The sequence below is a fragment of the Crinia signifera genome, chromosome 1, assembly GCF_055691185.1.
Source record: "Crinia signifera chromosome 1, ASM5569118v1, whole genome shotgun sequence".
NCBI classification, from domain to species: domain Eukaryota; kingdom Metazoa; phylum Chordata; class Amphibia; order Anura; family Myobatrachidae; genus Crinia; species Crinia signifera.
In genome coordinates, this window is record NC_139217.1 from 477092772 (window position 1) to 477112505 (window position 19734).

General features: G+C 51.9%; 1 protein-coding gene across 1 annotated transcript in view; it reads right to left on the bottom strand.

Annotated features, from left to right (window-relative positions):
* Positions 1-2541: 2541 nt before the first annotated feature.
* LOC146024652 (uncharacterized) overlaps positions 2542-19734 on the bottom strand; it is a 108892-nt gene continuing 91699 nt past the window's right edge. The window contains exon 9 of the mRNA XM_083155465.1: positions 2542-6319. Coding sequence (XP_083011591.1) covers positions 6121-6319 — 199 coding nt within the window. The 3' untranslated portion in view covers positions 2542-6120. The remainder of the gene's footprint in view (positions 6320-19734) is intronic.

Genomic DNA, 19734 nt, shown 5'->3' on the forward strand with positions numbered 1-19734 from the left:
ACACACCTGCACACCACACTATCACAAAACAGCACAACAAACTATCACACAACCGCACACTAAACTATCACATAACCGCACACCACACAATCACACAAACGCACAACGTACACCACACAACCGCACACCACACACCCGCACACCAAACTATCACACAACGGCACACTAGACTATCACACAATGCATACCACACTATCACACAACCGCACACCACACAACCGCACATCACACAACTGCACATCAAACAACCGCACACCACACAACCGCACACCACACAATCAAACAACCGCACACCACACAACCTCACACCACACAATCACACAACCGCACACCACACAATCACACTATCATACAACGCACACCATACAACCGCACACCACACACCAAACTATCACACAACCGCACACTAAACTATCACATAACCACACAACCGCACAATGCACACCACACAAGATTTCTCTCGCGCTGCCCCCCTGCACTGGAACAACCTCCCGCCACCCATCAGGCTTTCTGATTCCCTTACCTCCTTCAAGCACTCCCTCAAAACCCACTTTTTTCGACTAGCCTATCCCTCCTCCTAACCTCTTTTGATCCTCCTATCCTGCCTCCGTTCCCCTCCGTTCCTACTTATCCTATTGTTTTTCGTTCGTCCACCCACCTATTTTTAGTATGTTAACTCTTATGAGCAGGGCCCTCCTTCCTCACGTACTCACCCTACCTCATTACCTCACCTGTGCTCCTGTCCTGTTCTTCCCTTCCTCTACTTCATCTTCAGTCTCCTTGACAATTTCCACACCTACTTCTGAACTGATGCTGATTTTAGTTCTACCAGCTATACCCCTATTTATACTGGACTTTATCTACACACCCTGTACGTTACCTTGTCATTTGTTTTTTTTGTTTGCTATGTACGGCGCTGCGGACACTTTGCGGCGCCTTATAAATAAACGTACTACTACTACTACTACTACACTAAACTATCTCATAACCACACACCACACTATCACACAACCGCACTTTAAACTATCTCATAACCACACACCACACTATCACACAACCGCACATTAAACTATCACATAACCGCACACCACACTATCACACAACCGCACACCAAACTATCACACAACCGCACACTAAACTATCACACAATGCACACATCACACTATCATACAATGCACACCACACAACCGCACACCACACAATCACACAACCGCACGCCACACAACCTCACACCACACAATCACACAACCGCACACCACACAACCACACTATCATACAACGCACACCACACAACCGCACACCACACACCAAACTATCACACAACCGCACACTAAACTATCACATAACGGCACACCACACAACCACACAATGCACACCACACAACCGCACACCACACACCCGCACACCAAACTATCACACAACGGCACACTAAACTATCACATAACCGCACACCACACTATCACACAACCACACACCAAACTATCACACAACGGCACACTAAACTATCACACAATGCACACATCACACATCCACACTATCATACAATGCACACCACACAACCGCACACCACACAATCACACAACCGCACACCACACAACCGCACACCACACAGTCAAACAACCGCACACCACACAATCACACAACCGCACACCACAAAACCACACTATCATACAACGCACACCACACAACCGCACACCACACACCAAACTATCACACAACCGCACACTAAACTATCTCATAACCACACACCATACTATCACACAATGCACACCACACAACCACACTATCACACAATGCACACCACACAACCGCACACCACACTATCACACAATGCACACCACACAACCACACTATCACACAATGCACACCACACAACCACACTATCACACAATGCACACCACACAACCACACTATCACACAATGCACACCACACAACCACACTATCACACAATGCACACCACACAACCACACTATCACACAATGCACACCACACAACCACACTATCACACAATGCACACCACACAACCGCACACCACACTATCACATAACCTCGAGTTTTCCTCTCGCTGGGGTGTTTGCAGAATGATTGACAGGCAGGCGGTGGTCGCTGGGGTCCACCAAGCATTTAATGGACATTCCCACAAAAATGACGATCACACCCATGGAAATGCTGGGCGGACACCAGCGAACACAAATGTGGCCCTGCCTGTTTTGGGTCGGCAGATGACGTCACATGACCTCAGTGACCTCCCCAAATTCGTACAAGAGCGGCCAGGATAAAAGTACAGTAAGTCGCGGCTCACGTTATGCGAGCAACCATCGGATGATTTGTGCCCTGTGTGGGCGCATGGGCGGGCACAGCCGCTCCCGTTACAGTGTGGTGATTGAGGCGGTGCGTTGGGCATGCACTCGCTGGGGCGGCATTAACCTGCTTGCCAGGCAGCGACTGTACGCACACCAAACAGAAAAAAAGGATTTTGCAGCGCTATTTTTGAAGTAGATAAAATAATTACATTTTAATTTTAATACACAACACACAAATCAATACACAGATTAAAAAATGTATATATCAATTGATATCATTTACATAAAAAGTTTATATAAGTTGCTTTGAAATATAGAATCCTATGGTGCAATATAGTCAGACAGTATAGTCACCCGTCACTCGTATTGGGACCAAGTCCAGGTTTCTGTGGGACAAGAATGTCCAAGGTTTTATCCGGATAAGTCTCTCTCTGTACTTGGTGGCTTTCCTTTAGTCAGACGGCATAGGCTGTATGGTGTCAGCGGGCTGGATATGCCAGTCTCCTCCGATGCCGATATTCCATATGGTGTGCTCCAGGAGTAGATTTCCAGATCTTCTCAGCAAACAGAGCAAGTGCGAGATGTGGCTATACGGTCCTGGGACAGGTGACGTGGGATATGAAAACAATGACTGCTCGCACCCTTCCACTTCCGCTGGGAGACTGACACTCTCCTTTATTTGCTGCAGCTTGGGTGAAGCCCCCATTCAACAAGCGCCTCTTAAAGATAACTTGTTATGTTTTATGCCCTTTTTCTAGTGACTATACGCAGCCTAACGAGCAGGTCTGAATGACCCCAATTTTACTTTATAGCTGATATCACACATTTCTATAAAGTACAAGTTTTATTCAGTATATACTGTAAGATGTACACACAGCGTATTGTACGCAGCCTAGCGAGCAGGTCTGAATTACCCCATTGTTACTTTATAGCTGACATCACACACTTCTATACTGTACAATTGTATTCAGTATACACTGTAAGATGTACACACAGTGTATTGTACGCAGCCTAGCGAGCAGGTCTGAATGACCCCATTGTTACTTTATAGCTGACATCACACACTTCTATACAGTACAAGTTTTATTCAGTATACACTGTAAGATGTACACACAGCGTATTGTACGCAGCCTAGCGAGCAGGTCTGAATTACCCCATTGTTACTTTATAGCTGACATCACACACTTCTACATAGTACTGTATGCAGCCTAGCGAGCAGATCTGAATGACCCCATTGTTACTTTATAGCTGACATCACACACTTCTATATAGTACTGTACGCAGCCTAGTGAGCAGGTCTGAATGACCCCAATTGTTACTTTATAGATGACATCACACACTTCTATACAGTACAAGTTTTATTCAGTATACACTGTAAGATGTACACACAGCGTATTGTATGCAGCCTAGCGAGCAGGTCTGAATTACCCCATTGTTACTTTATAGCTGACATCACACACTTCTACATAGTACTGTATGCAGCCTAGCGAGCAGGTCTGAATGACCCCATTGTTACTTTATAGATGACATCACACACTTCTATACAGTACAAGTTTTATTTAGTATATACTGTAAGATGTACACACAGCGTCCTGTACACAGCAAACAGTCACATAGACAATAGTTATATAGATTGCACACACTTATGGATGTGTCCTGGCACCAGATCCTGGCACGTGGGTGGATGTGTCCTGGCACCAGACCCTGGCACGTGGGTGGATGTGTCCTGGCACCAGACCCTGGCATGTGGGTGGATGTGTCCTGGCACCAGACCCTGGCACATGGGTGGATGTGTCCTGGCACCAGACCCTGGCACGTGGGTCGATGTGTCCTGGCACCAGACCCTGGCACGTGGGTGGATGTGTCCTGGCACCAGACCCTGGCACGTGGGTGGATGTGTCCTGGCACCAGACCCTGGCATGTGGGTGGATGTGTCCTGGCATGTGGGTGGATGTGTCCTGGCACCAGACCCTGGCATGTGGGTGGATGTGTCCTGGCACCAGACTCTGGCACGTGGGTGGATGTGTCCTGGCACCAGACCCCGGTATGTGGGTGGATGTGTCCTGGCACCAGACCCCGGCATGTGGGTGTATGTGTCCTGGCTCCAGACCCTGGCATGTAAGTAGATGTGTCCTGGCACCAGACCCTGGCATGTGAGTGGATGTATTCTGGCACCAGACCCTGGCATGTGGGTGGATGTGTCCTGGCACCAGACCCCGGCATGTGGGTGGATGTGTCCTGGCACCAGACCCTGGCATGTGGGAGGATTTGTCCTGGCACCAGACCCTGGCATGTGGGTGCATTTGTCCTGGCACCAGACCCTGGCATGTGAGTGGATGTTTTCTGGCACCAGATCCTGGCATGTGGGTGGATGTGTCCTGGCACCAGACCCTGGCATGTGGGTGGATGTGTCCTGGCACCAGACTCTGGCACGTGGGTGGATGTGTCCTGGCACTAGACTCTGGCACGTGGTATAATGGTTTAGGTAAAAAGTTTCCCCCGGCTGTGCCATTACCCTGCTGGCTGTTTGGGCCCAGTGCTGGTTCTCAAAATACAGGAGACCGCTAGTCATTTTGTATCCCATATTTTGGGAACCAGGACCGACCCTTGAGCCTGGTGCTGGTTGTAGAAATTCCAGGGGAACCCCTATGTTGTTTGCCCTGTGAATTTTTAGAACCAGGACCGGCTCCTTGACCCCGGAGCTGGTTATGGCCATGGGGGTTTGGGGGGACACCACGGCATTTTTTTTAATTATTCCGAAATAAAAGTCAGGCTGAATTGATATATTTCCTAGTGGTGTCTGCCAAAGAGGTGGCAGGTGCCGACGTCATGTGACATCAGCCACCCACAGTGGAAGGCATTGGCCCGCCCGTGTTCGTTCCCAGGGGAGCACCTAGCATTTTTATGGGGACGCCCATAAGACACTGGTCATTCCCTTGATCTGGCTTCTCACAGAAGGACAGACCTGGGGCCCTCACAGAGGATCAGACCTGGGGCCCTCACAGAGGATCAGACCTGGGGCCCCCACAGAGGATCAGAGCAGGTGGGCTCTCACAAAAGGACAGACCTGCGGCCCTCACAGAGGATCAGAGCAGGTGGCTCCTCACAGAAGTGGAGACCTGGGGCACCCATAGAGAATCAGACCTGGGGTCCCCACAGAGAATAAGACCAGGGGCCCCCATAGAGGATCAGACCTGGGGCCCTCACAGAGGATCAGACCTGGGGCCCCCACAGAGGATCAGAGCAGGTGGCTCCTCACAGAAGTGGAGACCTGGGGCACCCATAGAGAATCAGACCTGGGGTCCCCACAGAGAATCAGACCAGGGGCCCCCACAGAGGATCAGACCTGGGGCCCTCACAGAGGATCAGACCTGGGGCCCCCACAGAGGATCAGAGCAGGTGGGCTCTCACAAAAGGACAGACCTGCGGCCCTCACAGAGGATCAGAGCAGGTGGCTCCTCACAGAAGTGGAGACCTGGGGCACCCATAGAGAATCAGACCTGGGGTCCCCACAGAGAATCAGACCAGGGGCCCCCACAGAGGATCAGACCTGGGGCCCTCACAGAGGATCATACCTGGGGCCCCCACAGAGGATCAGAGCAGGTGGCTCCTCACAGAAGTGGAGACCTGGGGCACCCATAGATAATCAGACCAGGGGCCCCCACAGAGGACCAGAGCAGGTGACTTCTGACATAAGGACAGAGCTGTAGCATCCACAGAGGACCAGAGAAAGTGGATCCTCATAGAAGGACAGAATTGGAGCAAACATAGAGGATCAGACCTGGGTCCCCCACAGAGGATCAAAGCAGGGGCCCCTTATTGATCAGCTTCTCCTGGAAGTTTATTTCCAAAAACCCCAATTTTTTCACCAAAACAGCGCAGTGTGTCCACATCGAAGTTACATTTCTTCGTTTTCTTCTGGCATATCCAGGGTAATAGAGAAGAACACCACTGGGTGAGGAGTTGGGGAGTTGCCATCGCACAGGGACTCAACTTGTCCTCTGTGACATCTGTCCTGTGAAACGAAAGGATGTTATATAGAGGTCACTGAATCAGGGGTGGATGTTTTATAGAGGTCACTGAATCAGGGGTGGATGTTATATAGAGGTCACTGAATCAGGAGTGGATGTTATATAGAGGTCACTGAATCAGGGGTGGATGTTATATAGAGGTCACTGAATCAGGGGTGGATGTTATATAGAGGTCACTGAATCAGGGGTGGATGTTATATAGAGGTCACTGAATCAGGGTGGATGTTATATAGAGGTCACTGAATCAGGGGTGGATGTTATATAGAGGTCACAGAATCAGGGGTGGATGTTATATAGAGGTCACTGAATCAGGGGTGGATGTTATATAGAGGTCACAGAATCAGGGGTGGATGTTATATAGAGGTCACTGAATCAGGGGTGGATGTTATATAGAGGTCACTGAATCAGGGGTGGATGTTATATAGAGGTCACAGAATCAGGGGTGGTTGTTATATAGAGGTCACTGAATCAGGGGTGGATGTTATATAGAGGTCACTGAATCAGGGGTGGATGTTATATAGAGGTCACTGAATCAGGGGTGGATGTTATATAGAGGTCACTGAATCAGGGGTGGATGTTATATAAAGGTCACTGAATCAGGGGTGGATGTTATATAGAGGTCACTGAATCAGGGGTGGATGTTATATAGAGGTCACTGAATCAGGGGTGGATGTTATATAGAGGTCACAGAATCAGGGGTGGATGTTATATAGAGGTCACTGAATCAGGGGTGGATGTTATATAGAGGTCACTGAATCAGGGGTGGATGTTATATAGAGGTCACAGAATCAGGGGTGGTTGTTATATAGAGGTCACTGAATCAGGGGTGGATGTTATATAGAGGTCACTGAATCAGGGGTAGATGTTATATAGAGGTCACTGAATCAGGGGTGGATGTTATATAGAGGTCACTGAATCAGGGGTGGATGTTATATAGAGGTCACTGAATCAGGGGTGGATGTTATATAGAGGTCACTGAATCAGGGGTGGATGTTATATAGAGGTCACTGAATCAGGGGTGGATGTTAAATAGAGGTCACTGAATCAGGGGTGGATGTTATATAGAGGTCACTGAATCAGGGGTGGATGTTATATAGAGGTCACTGAATCAGGGGTGAATGTTATATAGAGGTCACTGAATCAGGGGTGGATGTTATATAGAGGTCACTGAATCAGGGGTGAATGTTATATAGAGGTCACTGAATCAGGGGTGGATGTTATATAGAGGTCACTGAATCAGGGGTGGATGTTGTATAGAGGTCACTGAATCAGGGGTGGATGTTATATAGAGGTCACTGAATCAGGGGTGGATGTTATATAGAGGTCACTGAATCAGGGGTGGATGTTGTATAGAGGTCACTGAATCAGGGGTGGATGTTATATAGAGGTCACTGAATCAGGGGTGGATGTTGTATAGAGGTCACTGAATCAGGGGTGGATGTTATATAGAGGTCACTGAATCAGGGGTGGATGTTATATAGAGGTCACTGAATCAGGGGTGGATGTTATATAGAGGTCACTGAATCAGGGGTGGATGTTATATAGAGGTCACTGAATCAGGGGTGGATGTTAAATAGAGGTCACTGAATCAGGGGTGGATGTTATATAGAGGTCACTGAATCAGGGGTGGATGTTATATAGAGGTCACTGAATCAGGGGTGAATGTTATATAGAGGTCACTGAATCAGGGGTGGATGTTATATAGAGGTCACTGAATCAGGGGTGAATGTTATATAGAGGTCACTGAATCAGGGGTGGATGTTATATAGAGGTCACTGAATCAGGGGTGGATGTTGTATAGAGGTCACTGAATCAGGGGTGGATGTTATATAGAGGTCACTGAATCAGGGGTGGATGTTATATAGAGGTCACTGAATCAGGGGTGGATGTTGTATAGAGGTCACTGAATCAGGGGTGGATGTTATATAGAGGTCACTGAATCAGGGGTGGATGTTGTATAGAGGTCACTGAATCAGGGGTGGATGTTATATAGAGGTCACTGAATCAGGGGTGGATGTTATATAGAGGTCACTGAATCAGGGGTGGATGTTATATAGAGGTCACTGAATCAGGGGTGGATGTTATATAGAGGTCACTGAATCAGGGGTGGATGTTAACTGATCGCAGTGCCGATGTTGGCGCAGTGGAGTGATTATATAATGTGGCATATAATATATGGTGCAGGGATTTTCCTGACTGCATGCACATAGGGAGCTATTGCACCTGGGATCTCTGGTATCAGAAATGGAGTGACCAAGCGTTGGGTGATCCTGGGCAGTGACTTGAAGGCAAGACCTTTCTGACACATGGGCATCTTATAAGAAGGCTATGGGGGCAGCATTCTCATACACAAAGGGGGTTATTCTGGTTGATTTGCAAGGCTGCGAATTCGCAGCCTTGCGAGTCCACCAAACCCCGCCCGGCGATTGAACACTCACCCGCCTCCCCCTAGAAGTGCGAGTTCGCCCGCACAGGCTGCGAATGCATGTTTTGCATTAACATCCATACGTATGCCTCGGGTAACCGCCCACATCTTTCGATGATCGGCGACCATCGAAAGATATGATGCGTGACTTTGAAGTCACTTACATGTGCGTGCACGCTGGCACAGATATGGGGGGGGCAGCTGACATCCGGTGATGTCAGCTGCCAGTCCCCCCGCACCCACGTCACCACCATATTAACGCCAGTGTTCTTATGGGAACGCTGGGCGCCCCCGCCCTTCTCCGGGGCCGGTGGAAGGCACCGAAGCGCCCCAGGCTACACTGGGGGGGGCGCTGTGTACTCCGGCACCGCTACTCTGGGGGGGGGGGGCGCTGTGTACTCCGGCACCGCTACACTGGGGGGGGCGCTGTGTACTCCGGCACCGCTACACTGGGGGGGTGGGGGTGCCAGGAACTTCGGCGCCGCTACCCTGGGGGGGGGGGGTGTGCCGAGTACTCTGGAGAAGGGAGGACAGCGCTGGACCGTGGGTTGGTAAGTATATTGGTGTAAAAGTGAGGTGTGTGTGTGTGTATATAATAAAGTTATACTTTTCTGTGTGTGTTTTATTTTAACATTCTTTTTACAGGTGGACTACAAGTCCCAGCAGGCCCATTAATGCCCACATGCTGGGACTTGTGGTTCACCAAGTTCCAACATGTGGGGGAGGCCTGCTGGCACTTGTAGTTCACCGGTATAAAGCAATGTTATGAATGACTGTTTTAACCCTATCAGGCTGGCATCCAAAGCCCTGGGACGCCAGTGACAGCCCTGGGCTTCAGCCTGGGGTGGACCCCTTTATTGGGGGGGTCCCCACTCCTCCAGGTACCCCGTCCAAGGCTGACCAGCCACGGTGCTCATGGTACGGCCGGGGGACCTTATGTAAAAAGTGTCCCCCGGCTGTGGCATGACACAACGGGCTGTTGGAGCCCGGTGCTGGTTTCAAAATACAGAGGAACCCCAGATTTTTGTCCCCCTATTTTTGGATCCAGGACCGGTCCAAGAGTCCGGGGCTGGTTCCAGGAATACGGGGGACCCCTATGCTTTTTGTCCCCTGTATTTTTGGAACCAGGTCCGGCTCAATGAGCCCGGAGCTGGTTATGCTCAGGAGGGGGAACCCCAAGCCGTTTAAGAAAAATAAAAACCATGCACAGATCTCAATGATATGTGGAGGGTTCCGGCCAATTCACTTGTCAGAATCTGGTCTGCATGTGTGGCGATTTTTAGACACATTTTCCCGAATTTGGGAAAGTGCTATTTCTGATGTTTTTTGCCTAAAATTCGCACAAATCGCATTTTTGCATATCATTAAATGTCATTCCTAGAATTTGACGGCAGACGAGAACCACTTGGCCCATCTAGTCTGCCCCTCTATTAAACCTGTTACCTCAAACCATATTTGATCCTTATTTCTGTGTAAGGATATCACTATGCCTATCCCAAACATGTTTACATTGTACTACTGTATTTGCCTCTACCACCTCTGATGGTAGTCTATTCCACTTATCTACTACTCTTTCTGTGAAGTAATTCTTCCTCACATTTCCCCTGAATCTTCCTCCCTCTAGTGTCAGTGCGTGTCCTCATGTTCTGCTGCTCCTCTTCCTGTGACGAATGTCTCCCACCTGTACCTTCCTCCCCCTAGTGTCAGTGCATGTCCTTGTGTTCTGCTGCTCCTCTTCCTGTGACTAATGTCTCCTACCTGTACCTTCCTCCCTCTAGTGTCAGTGCATGTCCTCGTGTTCTGCTGCTCCTCTTCCTGTGAAGAATGTCTCCCACCTGTACCTTCCGCCCTCTAGTGTCAGTGCATGTCCTCGTGTTCTGCTGCTCCTCTTCCTGTGATGAATGTCTCCCACCTGTACCTTCCTCCCCCCAGTGTCAGTGCATGTCCTCGTGTTCTGCTGCTCCTCTTACTGTGACTAATGTCTCCCACCTGTACCTTCCTCCCTCTAGTGTAAGTGCGTGTCCTCGTGTTCTGCTCTCCTCTTCCTGTGAAGAATGTCTCCCACCTGTACCTTCCTCACTCTAGTGTCAGTGCATGTCCTCATGTTCTGCTGCTCCTCTTCCTGTGAAGAATGTCTCCCACCTGTACCTTCCTCCCTCTAGTGTCAGTGCATGTCCTCGTGTTCTGTTGCTCCTCTTCCTGTGAAGAATGTCTCCCACCAGTACTCCCCCCCCCCAGTGTCAGTGCATGTCCTCGTGTTCTGCTGCTCCTCTTCCTGTGAAGAATGTCTCCCACCTGTACCTCCCCCCTCCAGTGTCAGTGCATGTCCTCGTGTTCTGCTGCTCCTCTTCCTGTGAAGAATGTATCCCACCTGTACCTTCCTCCCCCTAGTGTCAGTGCATGTCCTCGTGTTCTGCTGCTCCTCTTCCTGTGAAGAATGTCTCCCATCTGTACCTTCCTCCCTCTAGTGTCAGTGCATGTCCTCGGGTTCTGTTGCTCCTCTTCCTGTGAAGAATGTCTCCCACCTGTACCTTCCTCCCCCTAGTGTCAGTGCATATCCTCGTGTTCTATTGCTCCTCTTCCTGTGAAGAATGTCTCCCACCCGTACCTTCCTCCTCCCAGTGTCAGTGCATGTCCTCGTGTTCTGCTGCTCCTCTTCCTGTGAAGAATGTCTCCCACCTGTACCTGCCCCCCCCCCAGTGTCTGTGCATGTCCTCGTGTTCTGCTGCTCCTCTTCCTGTGAAGAATGTCTCCCACCTGTACCTTCCGCCCCCTAGTATCAGTGCATGTCCTCGTGTTCTGCTGCTCCTCTTCCTGTGAAGAATGTCTCCCACCTGTACCTTCCTTCCTCTAGTGTCATTGCATGTCCTCGTGTTCTGCTGCTTCTCTTCCTGTGAAGAATGTCTCCCACCTGTACCTTCCTCCCCCTAGTGTCAGTGCATATCCTCGTGTTCTATTGCTCCTCTTCCTGTGAAGAATGTCTCCCACCCGTACCTTCCTCCCCCCAGTGTCAGTGCATGTCCTCGTGTTCTGCTGCTCCTCTTCCTGTGACTAATGTCTCCCACCTGTACCTTCCTCCCCCTAGTGTCAGTGCATGTCCTCGTGTTCTGCTGCTCTTCTTACTGTGAAGAATGTCTCCCACCTGTACCTTCCTCCCCCTAGTGTCAGTGCATGTCCTCATGTTCTGCTGCTCCTCTTCCTGGACAAATGTCTCCCACCTGTACCTCCCCCGCCCCAGTGTCAGTGCATGTCCTCGTGTTCTGCTGCTCCTCTTCCTGTGACTAATGTCTCCCACCTGTACCTTCCTCCCTCTAGTGTCAGTGCATGTCCTCATGTTCTGCTGCTCCTCTTCCTGTGAAGAATGTATCCCACCTGTACCTTTCTTCCTATAGTGTCAGTGCATATCCTCGTGTTCTGCTGCTCCTCTTCCTGTGAATAATATCTCCCAAATGTACCTTCCCCCCTCTAGTGTCAGTGCATGTCCCTGTGTTCTGCTGCTCCTCTTCCTGTGACTAATGTCTCCCACCTGTACCTTCCTCCCTCTAGTGTCAGTGCATGTCCTCGTGTTCTGTTGCTCCTCTTCCTGTGAAGAATGTCTCCCACCTGTACCTTCCGCCCCCTAGTATCAGTGCATGTCCTCGTGTTCTGCTGCTCCTCTTCCTGTGAAGAATGTCTCCCACCTGTACCTTCCTTCCTCTAGTGTCATTGCATGTCCTCGTGTTCTGCTGCTTCTCTTCCTGTGAAGAATGTCTCCCACCTGTACCTTCCTCCCCCTAGTGTCAGTGCATATCCTCGTGTTCTATTGCTCCTCTTCCTGTGAAGAATGTCTCCCACCCGTACCTTCCTCCCCCCAGTGTCAGTGCATGTCCTCGTGTTCTGCTGCTCCTCTTCCTGTGACTAATGTCTCCCACCTGTACCTTCCTCCCCCTAGTGTCAGTGCATGTCCTCGTGTTCTGCTGCTCTTCTTACTGTGAAGAATGTCTCCCACCTGTACCTTCCTCCCCCTAGTGTCAGTGCATGTCCTCATGTTCTGCTGCTCCTCTTCCTGGACAAATGTCTCCCACCTGTACCTCCCCCGCCCCAGTGTCAGTGCATGTCCTCGTGTTCTGCTGCTCCTCTTCCTGTGACTAATGTCTCCCACCTGTACCTTCCTCCCTCTAGTGTCAGTGCATGTCCTCATGTTCTGCTGCTCCTCTTCCTGTGAAGAATGTATCCCACCTGTACCTTTCTTCCTATAGTGTCAGTGCATATCCTCGTGTTCTGCTGCTCCTCTTCCTGTGAATAATATCTCCCAAATGTACCTTCCCCCCTCTAGTGTCAGTGCATGTCCCTGTGTTCTGCTGCTCCTCTTCCTGTGACTAATGTCTCCCACCTGTACCTTCCTCCCTCTAGTGTCAGTGCATGTCCTCGTGTTCTGTTGCTCCTCTTCCTGTGAAGAATGTCTCCCACCTGTATCTCCCCCCCAGTGTCTTTGCATGTCCTCGTTTTCTGCTGCTCCTCTTCCTGTGAAGAATGTCTCCCACCTGTACCTTTCTTCCTCTAGTGTCAGTGCATGCCCCCGTATTCTGCTGCTCCTTTTCCTGTGACTAATTTCTCCCACCTGTACTTTCCTCCCCCTCGTGTCAGTGCATGTCCTCGTGTTCTGCTGCTCCTCTTCCTGTGAAGAATGTCTCCCACTTGTACCTTCCTCCCTCTAGTGTCAGTGCATGTCCCCATGTTCTGCTGCTCCTCTTTCTGTGACTAATGTCTCCCACCTGTACCTTCCTCCCCCTAGTGTCAGTGCATGTCCTCGTGTTCTGCTGCTCCTCTTCCTGTGAAGAATGTCTCCCACCTGTACCTTCCTCCCTCTAGTGTCAGTGCATGTCCTCGTGTTCTGCTGCTCCTCTTCCTGTGAAGAATGTCTCTCACTTGTACCTTCCTTCCCCTAGTGTCAGTGCATGTCCTCGTGTTCTGCTGCTCTTCTTCCTTTGAACAATGTCTCCCACCTGTACCTTCCTCCCCCTAGTGTCAGTGCATGTCCTCGTGTTCTGCTGCTCCTCTTCCTGTGAAGAATATCTCCCACCTGTACCTTCCTCCCCCTAGTGTCAGTGCATGTCCTCGTGTTCTGCTGCTCCTCTTCCTGTGAAGAATGTCTCCCACCTGTACCTTCCTCCCTCTAGTGTCAGTGCATGTCCTCGTGTTCTGCTGCTCCTCTTCCTGTGAAGAATGTCTCCCTCCTGTACCCCCCCAGTGTCAGTGCATGTCCTCGTGTTCTGCTGCTCCTCTTCCTGTGACAAATGTCTCCTACCTGTACCTTCCTCCCCCCAGTGTCAGTGCATGTCCTCGTGTTCTGCTGCTCCTCTTCCTGTGATGAATGTCTCCCACCTGTACCTTCCTCCCCCCAGTGTCAGTGCATGTCCTCGTGTTCTGCTGCTCCTCTTCCTGTGTAGAATGTCTCCCACCTGTACCTTTCTCCCCTTAATGTCAGTGCATGTCCTCGTGTTCTGTTGCTCCTCTTCCTGTGAAGAATGCCTCCCACCTGTACCTTCCTCCCCCTAGTGTCAGTGTGTGTCCTCGTGTTCTGTTGCTCCTCTTCCTGTGAAGAATGTCTCCCACCTGTACCTCCCCCCCCCCAGTGTCAGTGCATGTCCTCGTGTTCTGCTGCTCCTCTTCCTGTGACTAATGTCTCCCACCTGTACCTTCCTCCCTCTAGTGTCAGTGCATGTCCTCATGTTCTGCTGCTCCTCTTCCTGTGAAGAATGTATCCCACCTGTACCTTTCTTCCTATAGTGTCAGTGCATATCCTCGTGTTCTGCTGCTCCTCTTCCTGTGAAGAATGTCTCCCACCTGTACCTTCCTCCCCCTAGTGTCAGTGCGTGTCCTCGTGTTCTGCTGCTCCTCTTCCTGTGACTAATGTCTCCCACCTGTACCTTCCTCCCTCTAGTGTCAGTGCATGTCCTCGTGTTCTGCTGCTCCTCTTCCTGTGACTAATGTCTCCCACCTGTACCTTCCTTCCCCTAGTGTCAGTGCATGTCCTCGTGTTCTGCTGCTCCTCTTCCTGTGACTAATGTCTCCCACCTGTACCTTCCTCCCTCTAGTGTCAGTGCATGTCCTCGTGTTCTGCTGCTCCTCTTCCTGTGACTAATGTCTCCCACCTGTACCTTCCTCCCTCTAGTGTCAGTGCATGTCCTCGTGTTCTGCTGCTCCTCTTCCTGTGAAGAATGTCTCCCACCTGTACCTTCCTCCCCCTAGTGTCAGTGCATTTCCTCGTGTTCTGTTGCTCCTCTTCCTGTAAAGAATGTCTCCCACCCAGGGCCGGACTGGCCATCTGGCACTTCTGGCAAATGCCAGATGGCAAATTTTGTGAAGACTGCTGCAGTAGCATCCTGGGCATCATTGTGCGCTGCACTGCTCCCGCGTCATTAGCATATGCTACCGGAAGAGCAGTGACGTAGCCCGCAGCCTAGGCATGGTGCCCTGCGACAGGGCCTCTCGTAGCTTCGGCCAGAGCTTTGCCCGGGAGCTGTGCACTGGATGGGGGTGGATTAGGACACAGGTGACAGTGTGAGCAGGACAGTGCAGGCGGCCTGGAAGACGCAGGAAGTGGACACAGCGGCGGACAAACTTATCATCAACAACACAGGTACGCTGAAGTATCACCCGTGCTGCTTATTGAGGGGGGTTGGGGTGCTAAATATGTGGAGGAAGCAGCAATCTGTGTCCAAGGATGGAGGGGAGCGAGGAGTAAAATAGACTGCTATATGGGTCCAGGGAAAGGGGGGATAAAGACTGCTATATGGGTCCAGGGGAGAGGGGGAGAGGGGAGCTTGTATATATAAGATATTTTGTGAGTGGCAAATATTCACTGGAAGTGTTAAGCGACCCCCCAGCTAAAATAATTGCCCATCCCTGGTATACATCATTCATTTCCCATTGGCGGAAAAAGCTGCACCGCACCACGGTGGGGTACTGTTTAAGCAGAGGGTCTCGTGTGTGGTGTAGTCAGATCCGTCCTGCTGTGCTGCCAGTGCCACACACTGCAAGACTAGCTACTACTAGTAAGTGTCCTGTGCTCTTGTTTTGTCTATAACAGCCTATAATGGACATTACGGTGTGTGCCATACTGTGAAATGGGCATTATGGTGTGGGAGAGTAGGGGAGGGCGGTGTTCAGGACACGTAGTGGGGAGGGCGGTGTGCAGGACAAGTAGTGGGGAGGGCGGTGTGCAAGACACATAGTGGGGAAGGCGGTGTGCAAGACACATAGTGGGGAAGGCGGTGTGCAGGACAAGTAGTGGTGAGGGCGGTGTGTAGGACAAGTAGTGGGGAGGGCGATGTGCAGGACAAGTAGTGGGGATGGCGGTGTGCAGGACACATAGTGGGGAGGGCGGTGTCTCGGAAACATATTGGGGAGGGCGGTTTGTCGGACAAATAGTGGGGAGGGCATTGTGTTGGACATGTAGTAGGGAAGGCGGTGTGTCGGACATGTAGTAGGGAAGGCAATGTGTCAGACATTTAGTGGGTAGGACTGTGTGTGGAACATGTAGTGGGGAAGGCGGTGTGTCGGACATGTAGCGGTGAAGGCGGTGTGTCGAACATGTAGTAGGGAAGGTGATGTGTCAGACATGTAGTGGGGAGGATGGTGTGTCGGAGATGTAGTGGGGAAGGCAGTGTGTCGGACATGTAGTGGGGTGGGCGGTGTGTCGGACACTGAGTGGGGAGGACAGTGTGTCGGAAACGTAGTAGGGAAGGCGATGTGTCAAACATGTAGTGGGCAGGACGGTGTGTCGGACATGTAGTAGGGAAGGATGGTGTGTCGGAAACGTAGTGGGTAGGACGGTGTGTCGGACACATAGTGGGGAAGGCAGTGTGTCGGACATGTAGTGGGGAGGACGGTGTGTCGGACATGTAGTGGGGAGGACGGTGTGTCGGACATGTAGTGGGGAGGACGGTGTGTCGGAAACGTAATAGGGAAGGCGGTGTGTTGGACATGTAGTGGGGAGGACAGTGTGTCGGAAACGTAGTAGGGAATGCGGTTTGTCGGACATGTAGTGGGGAAGGTGGTGTGTCGGACATGTAGTGGGGAGGGCGGTGTGTCGGACATGTAGTTGGGAGGACGGTGTGTCGGACACGTAGTGGTGAAGGCGGTGTGTTGGACATGTAGTAGGGAAGGCGGTGTGTCGGACATGTAGTAGGGAAGGTGATGTGTCAGACATGTAGTGGGCAGGACGGTGTGTCGGAGATGTAGTGGGGAAGGCAGTGTGTCGGACATGTAGTGGGGTGGGCGGTGTGTCGGACACGTAGAGGGGAGGACGGTGTGTCGGAAACGTAGTGGGTAGGACGGTGTGTCGGACACATAGTGGGGGAGGCAGTGTGTCGGACATGTAGTGGGGAGGACGGTGTGTCGGACATGTAGTGGGCAGGACGGTGTGTCGGACATGTAGTAGGGAAGGATGGTGTGTCGGAAACGTAGTGGGTAGGACGGTGTGGGACACATAGTGGGGAAGGCGGTGTGTCGGACATGTAGTGGGGAGGACGGTGTGTCGGAAACGTAGTAGGGAAGGCGGTGTGTCGGACATGTAGTGGGGGGGATGGTGTGTCGGAGATGTAGTGGGGAGGACGGTGTGTCGGAAACGTAGTAGGGAAGGCGGTGTGTCGGACGGTGTGTTGGACATGTAGTGGGGAGGACGGTGTGTCGGAAACGTAGTAGGGAATGCGGTGTGTCGGACATGTAGTGGGGAGGGCGGTGTGTCGGACATGTAGTTGGGAGGACGGTGTGTCGGACACGTAGTGGGGAGGACGGTGTGTCGGAAACGGAGTAGGGAAGGCGGTGTGTCGGACATGTAGTGGGGAAGGCGGTGTGTTGGACATGTAGTGGGAAAGGCGGTGTGTCGGACATGTAGTGGGGAAGGCCGTGTTTCGGACACGTAGTGGGGAAGGTGGTGTGTCGGACAAGTAGTGGGGAAGGCGGTGTGTCGGACAAGTAGTGGGGAGGATGGTGTGTCACAAACGTAGTAGGGAAGGTGGTGTGTCACAAACGTAGTGGGGAAGGCGGTGTGTTGGACATGTAGTGGGGAAGGCGGTGTGTCTGACATGTAGTGGGGAAGGTGGTGTGTCGGACATGTAGTGGGGAGGATGGGGTGTCGGAAACATAGTAGGGAAGGCGGTGTGTCGGACATGTAGTGGGTAGGACGGTGTGTCGGACATGTAGTGGGGAAGGCGGTGTGTCGAACATGTAGTGTGGAAGGCGGTGTGTCGGACATGTAGTGGGGAAGGCGGTGTGTCGGACATGTAGTGGGTAGGACGGTGTGTCGGTCATGTAGTGGGGAAGGCGGTGTGTCGGACATGTAGTAGGGAAGGTGGTGTGTCGGACATGTAGTGGTTAAGGTGGTGTGTCGGACATGTAGTTAGGAAGGCGGTGTGTCGGACATGTAGTGGGGAAGGCGGTGTCTCGGACATGTAGTGGGTAGGACGGTGTGTCGGACATGTAGTAGGGAAGGCTGTGTGTCGGACATGTAGTGGGGAAGGCGGTGTGTCGGACATGTAGTGGGTAGGACGGTGTGTCGGACATGTAGTGGGGAAGGCGGTGTGTCGGACATGTAGTGGGGAAGGCGGTGTGTCGGACATGTAGTGGGTAGGACGGTGTGTCGGACATGTAGTGGGGAAGGCGGTGTGTCGGACATGTAGTGGGGAAGGTGGTGTGTCGGACATGTAGTGGGGAAGGCGGTGTGTCGGCCATGTAGTAGGGAAGGTGGTGTCTCGGACATGTAGTGGGTAGGACGGTGTGTCGGACATGTAGTGGGGAAGGCGGTGTGTCGGACATGTAGTGGGGAAGGCGGTGTGTCGGCCATGTAGTAGGGAAGGTGGTGTCTCGGACATGTAGTGGGTAGGACGGTGTGTCGGACATGTAGTGGGTAGGACGGTGTGTCGGACATGTAGTGGAGAAGGCTGTGTGTCGGACATGTAGTGGGGAAGGCGGTGTGTCGGACATGTAGTGGGTAGGACGGTGTGTTGGACATGTAGTAGGGAAGGCTGTGTGTCGGACATGTAGTGGGGAATGCGGTGTGTCGGACATGTAGTGGGGAAGGCGGTGTGTCGGCCATGTAGTAGGGAAGGTGGTGTCTCGGACATGTAGTGGGTAGGACGGTGTGTCGGACATGTAGTGGGTAAGACGGTGTGTCGGACATGTAGTGGAGAAGGCTGTGTGTCGGACATGTAGTGGGGAAGGCTGTGTGTCGGACATGTAGTGGGTAGGACGGTGTGTCGGACATGTAGTAGGGAAGGCTGTGTGTCGGACATGTAGTGGGGAATGCGGTGTGTCGGCAACGTAGTGGGTAGGACGGTGTGTCGGACATGTAGTGGGGAGGATGGTGTGTCGGAAACGTAGTGGGGAAGGCGGTGTGTCGGACATGTAGTGGGTTTGACAGTGTGTCGGACATGCAGTGGGGAAGGTGGTGTGTCGGACATGCAGTGGGGAAGGTGGTGTGTCGGACATGTAGTAGGGAAGGTGGTGTCTCGGACATGTAGTGGGTAGGACGGTGTGTCGGACATGTAGTGGGTAAGACGGTGTGTCGGACATGTAGTGGAGAAGGCTGTGTGTCGGACATGTAGTGGGGAAGGCGGTGTGTCGGACATGTAGTGGGTAGGACGGTGTGTCGGACATGTAGTAGGGAAGGCTGTGTGTCGGACATGTAGTGGGGAATGCGGTGTGTCGGCAACGTAGTGGGTAGGACGGTGTGTCGGACATGTAGTGGGGAGGATGGTGTGTCGGAAACGTAGTGGGGAAGGCGGTGTGTCGGACATGTAGTGGGTTTGACAGTGTGTCGGACATGCAGTGGGGAAGGTGGTGTGTCGGACATGCAGTGGGGAAGGTGGTGTGTCGGACATGTAGTAGGGAAGGTGGTGTGTCGGACATGTAGTGGGTAGGACGGTGTGTCGGACATGTAGCAGGGAAGGCGGTGTCTCGGACATGTAGTGGGGAAGGCGGTGTGTCAGA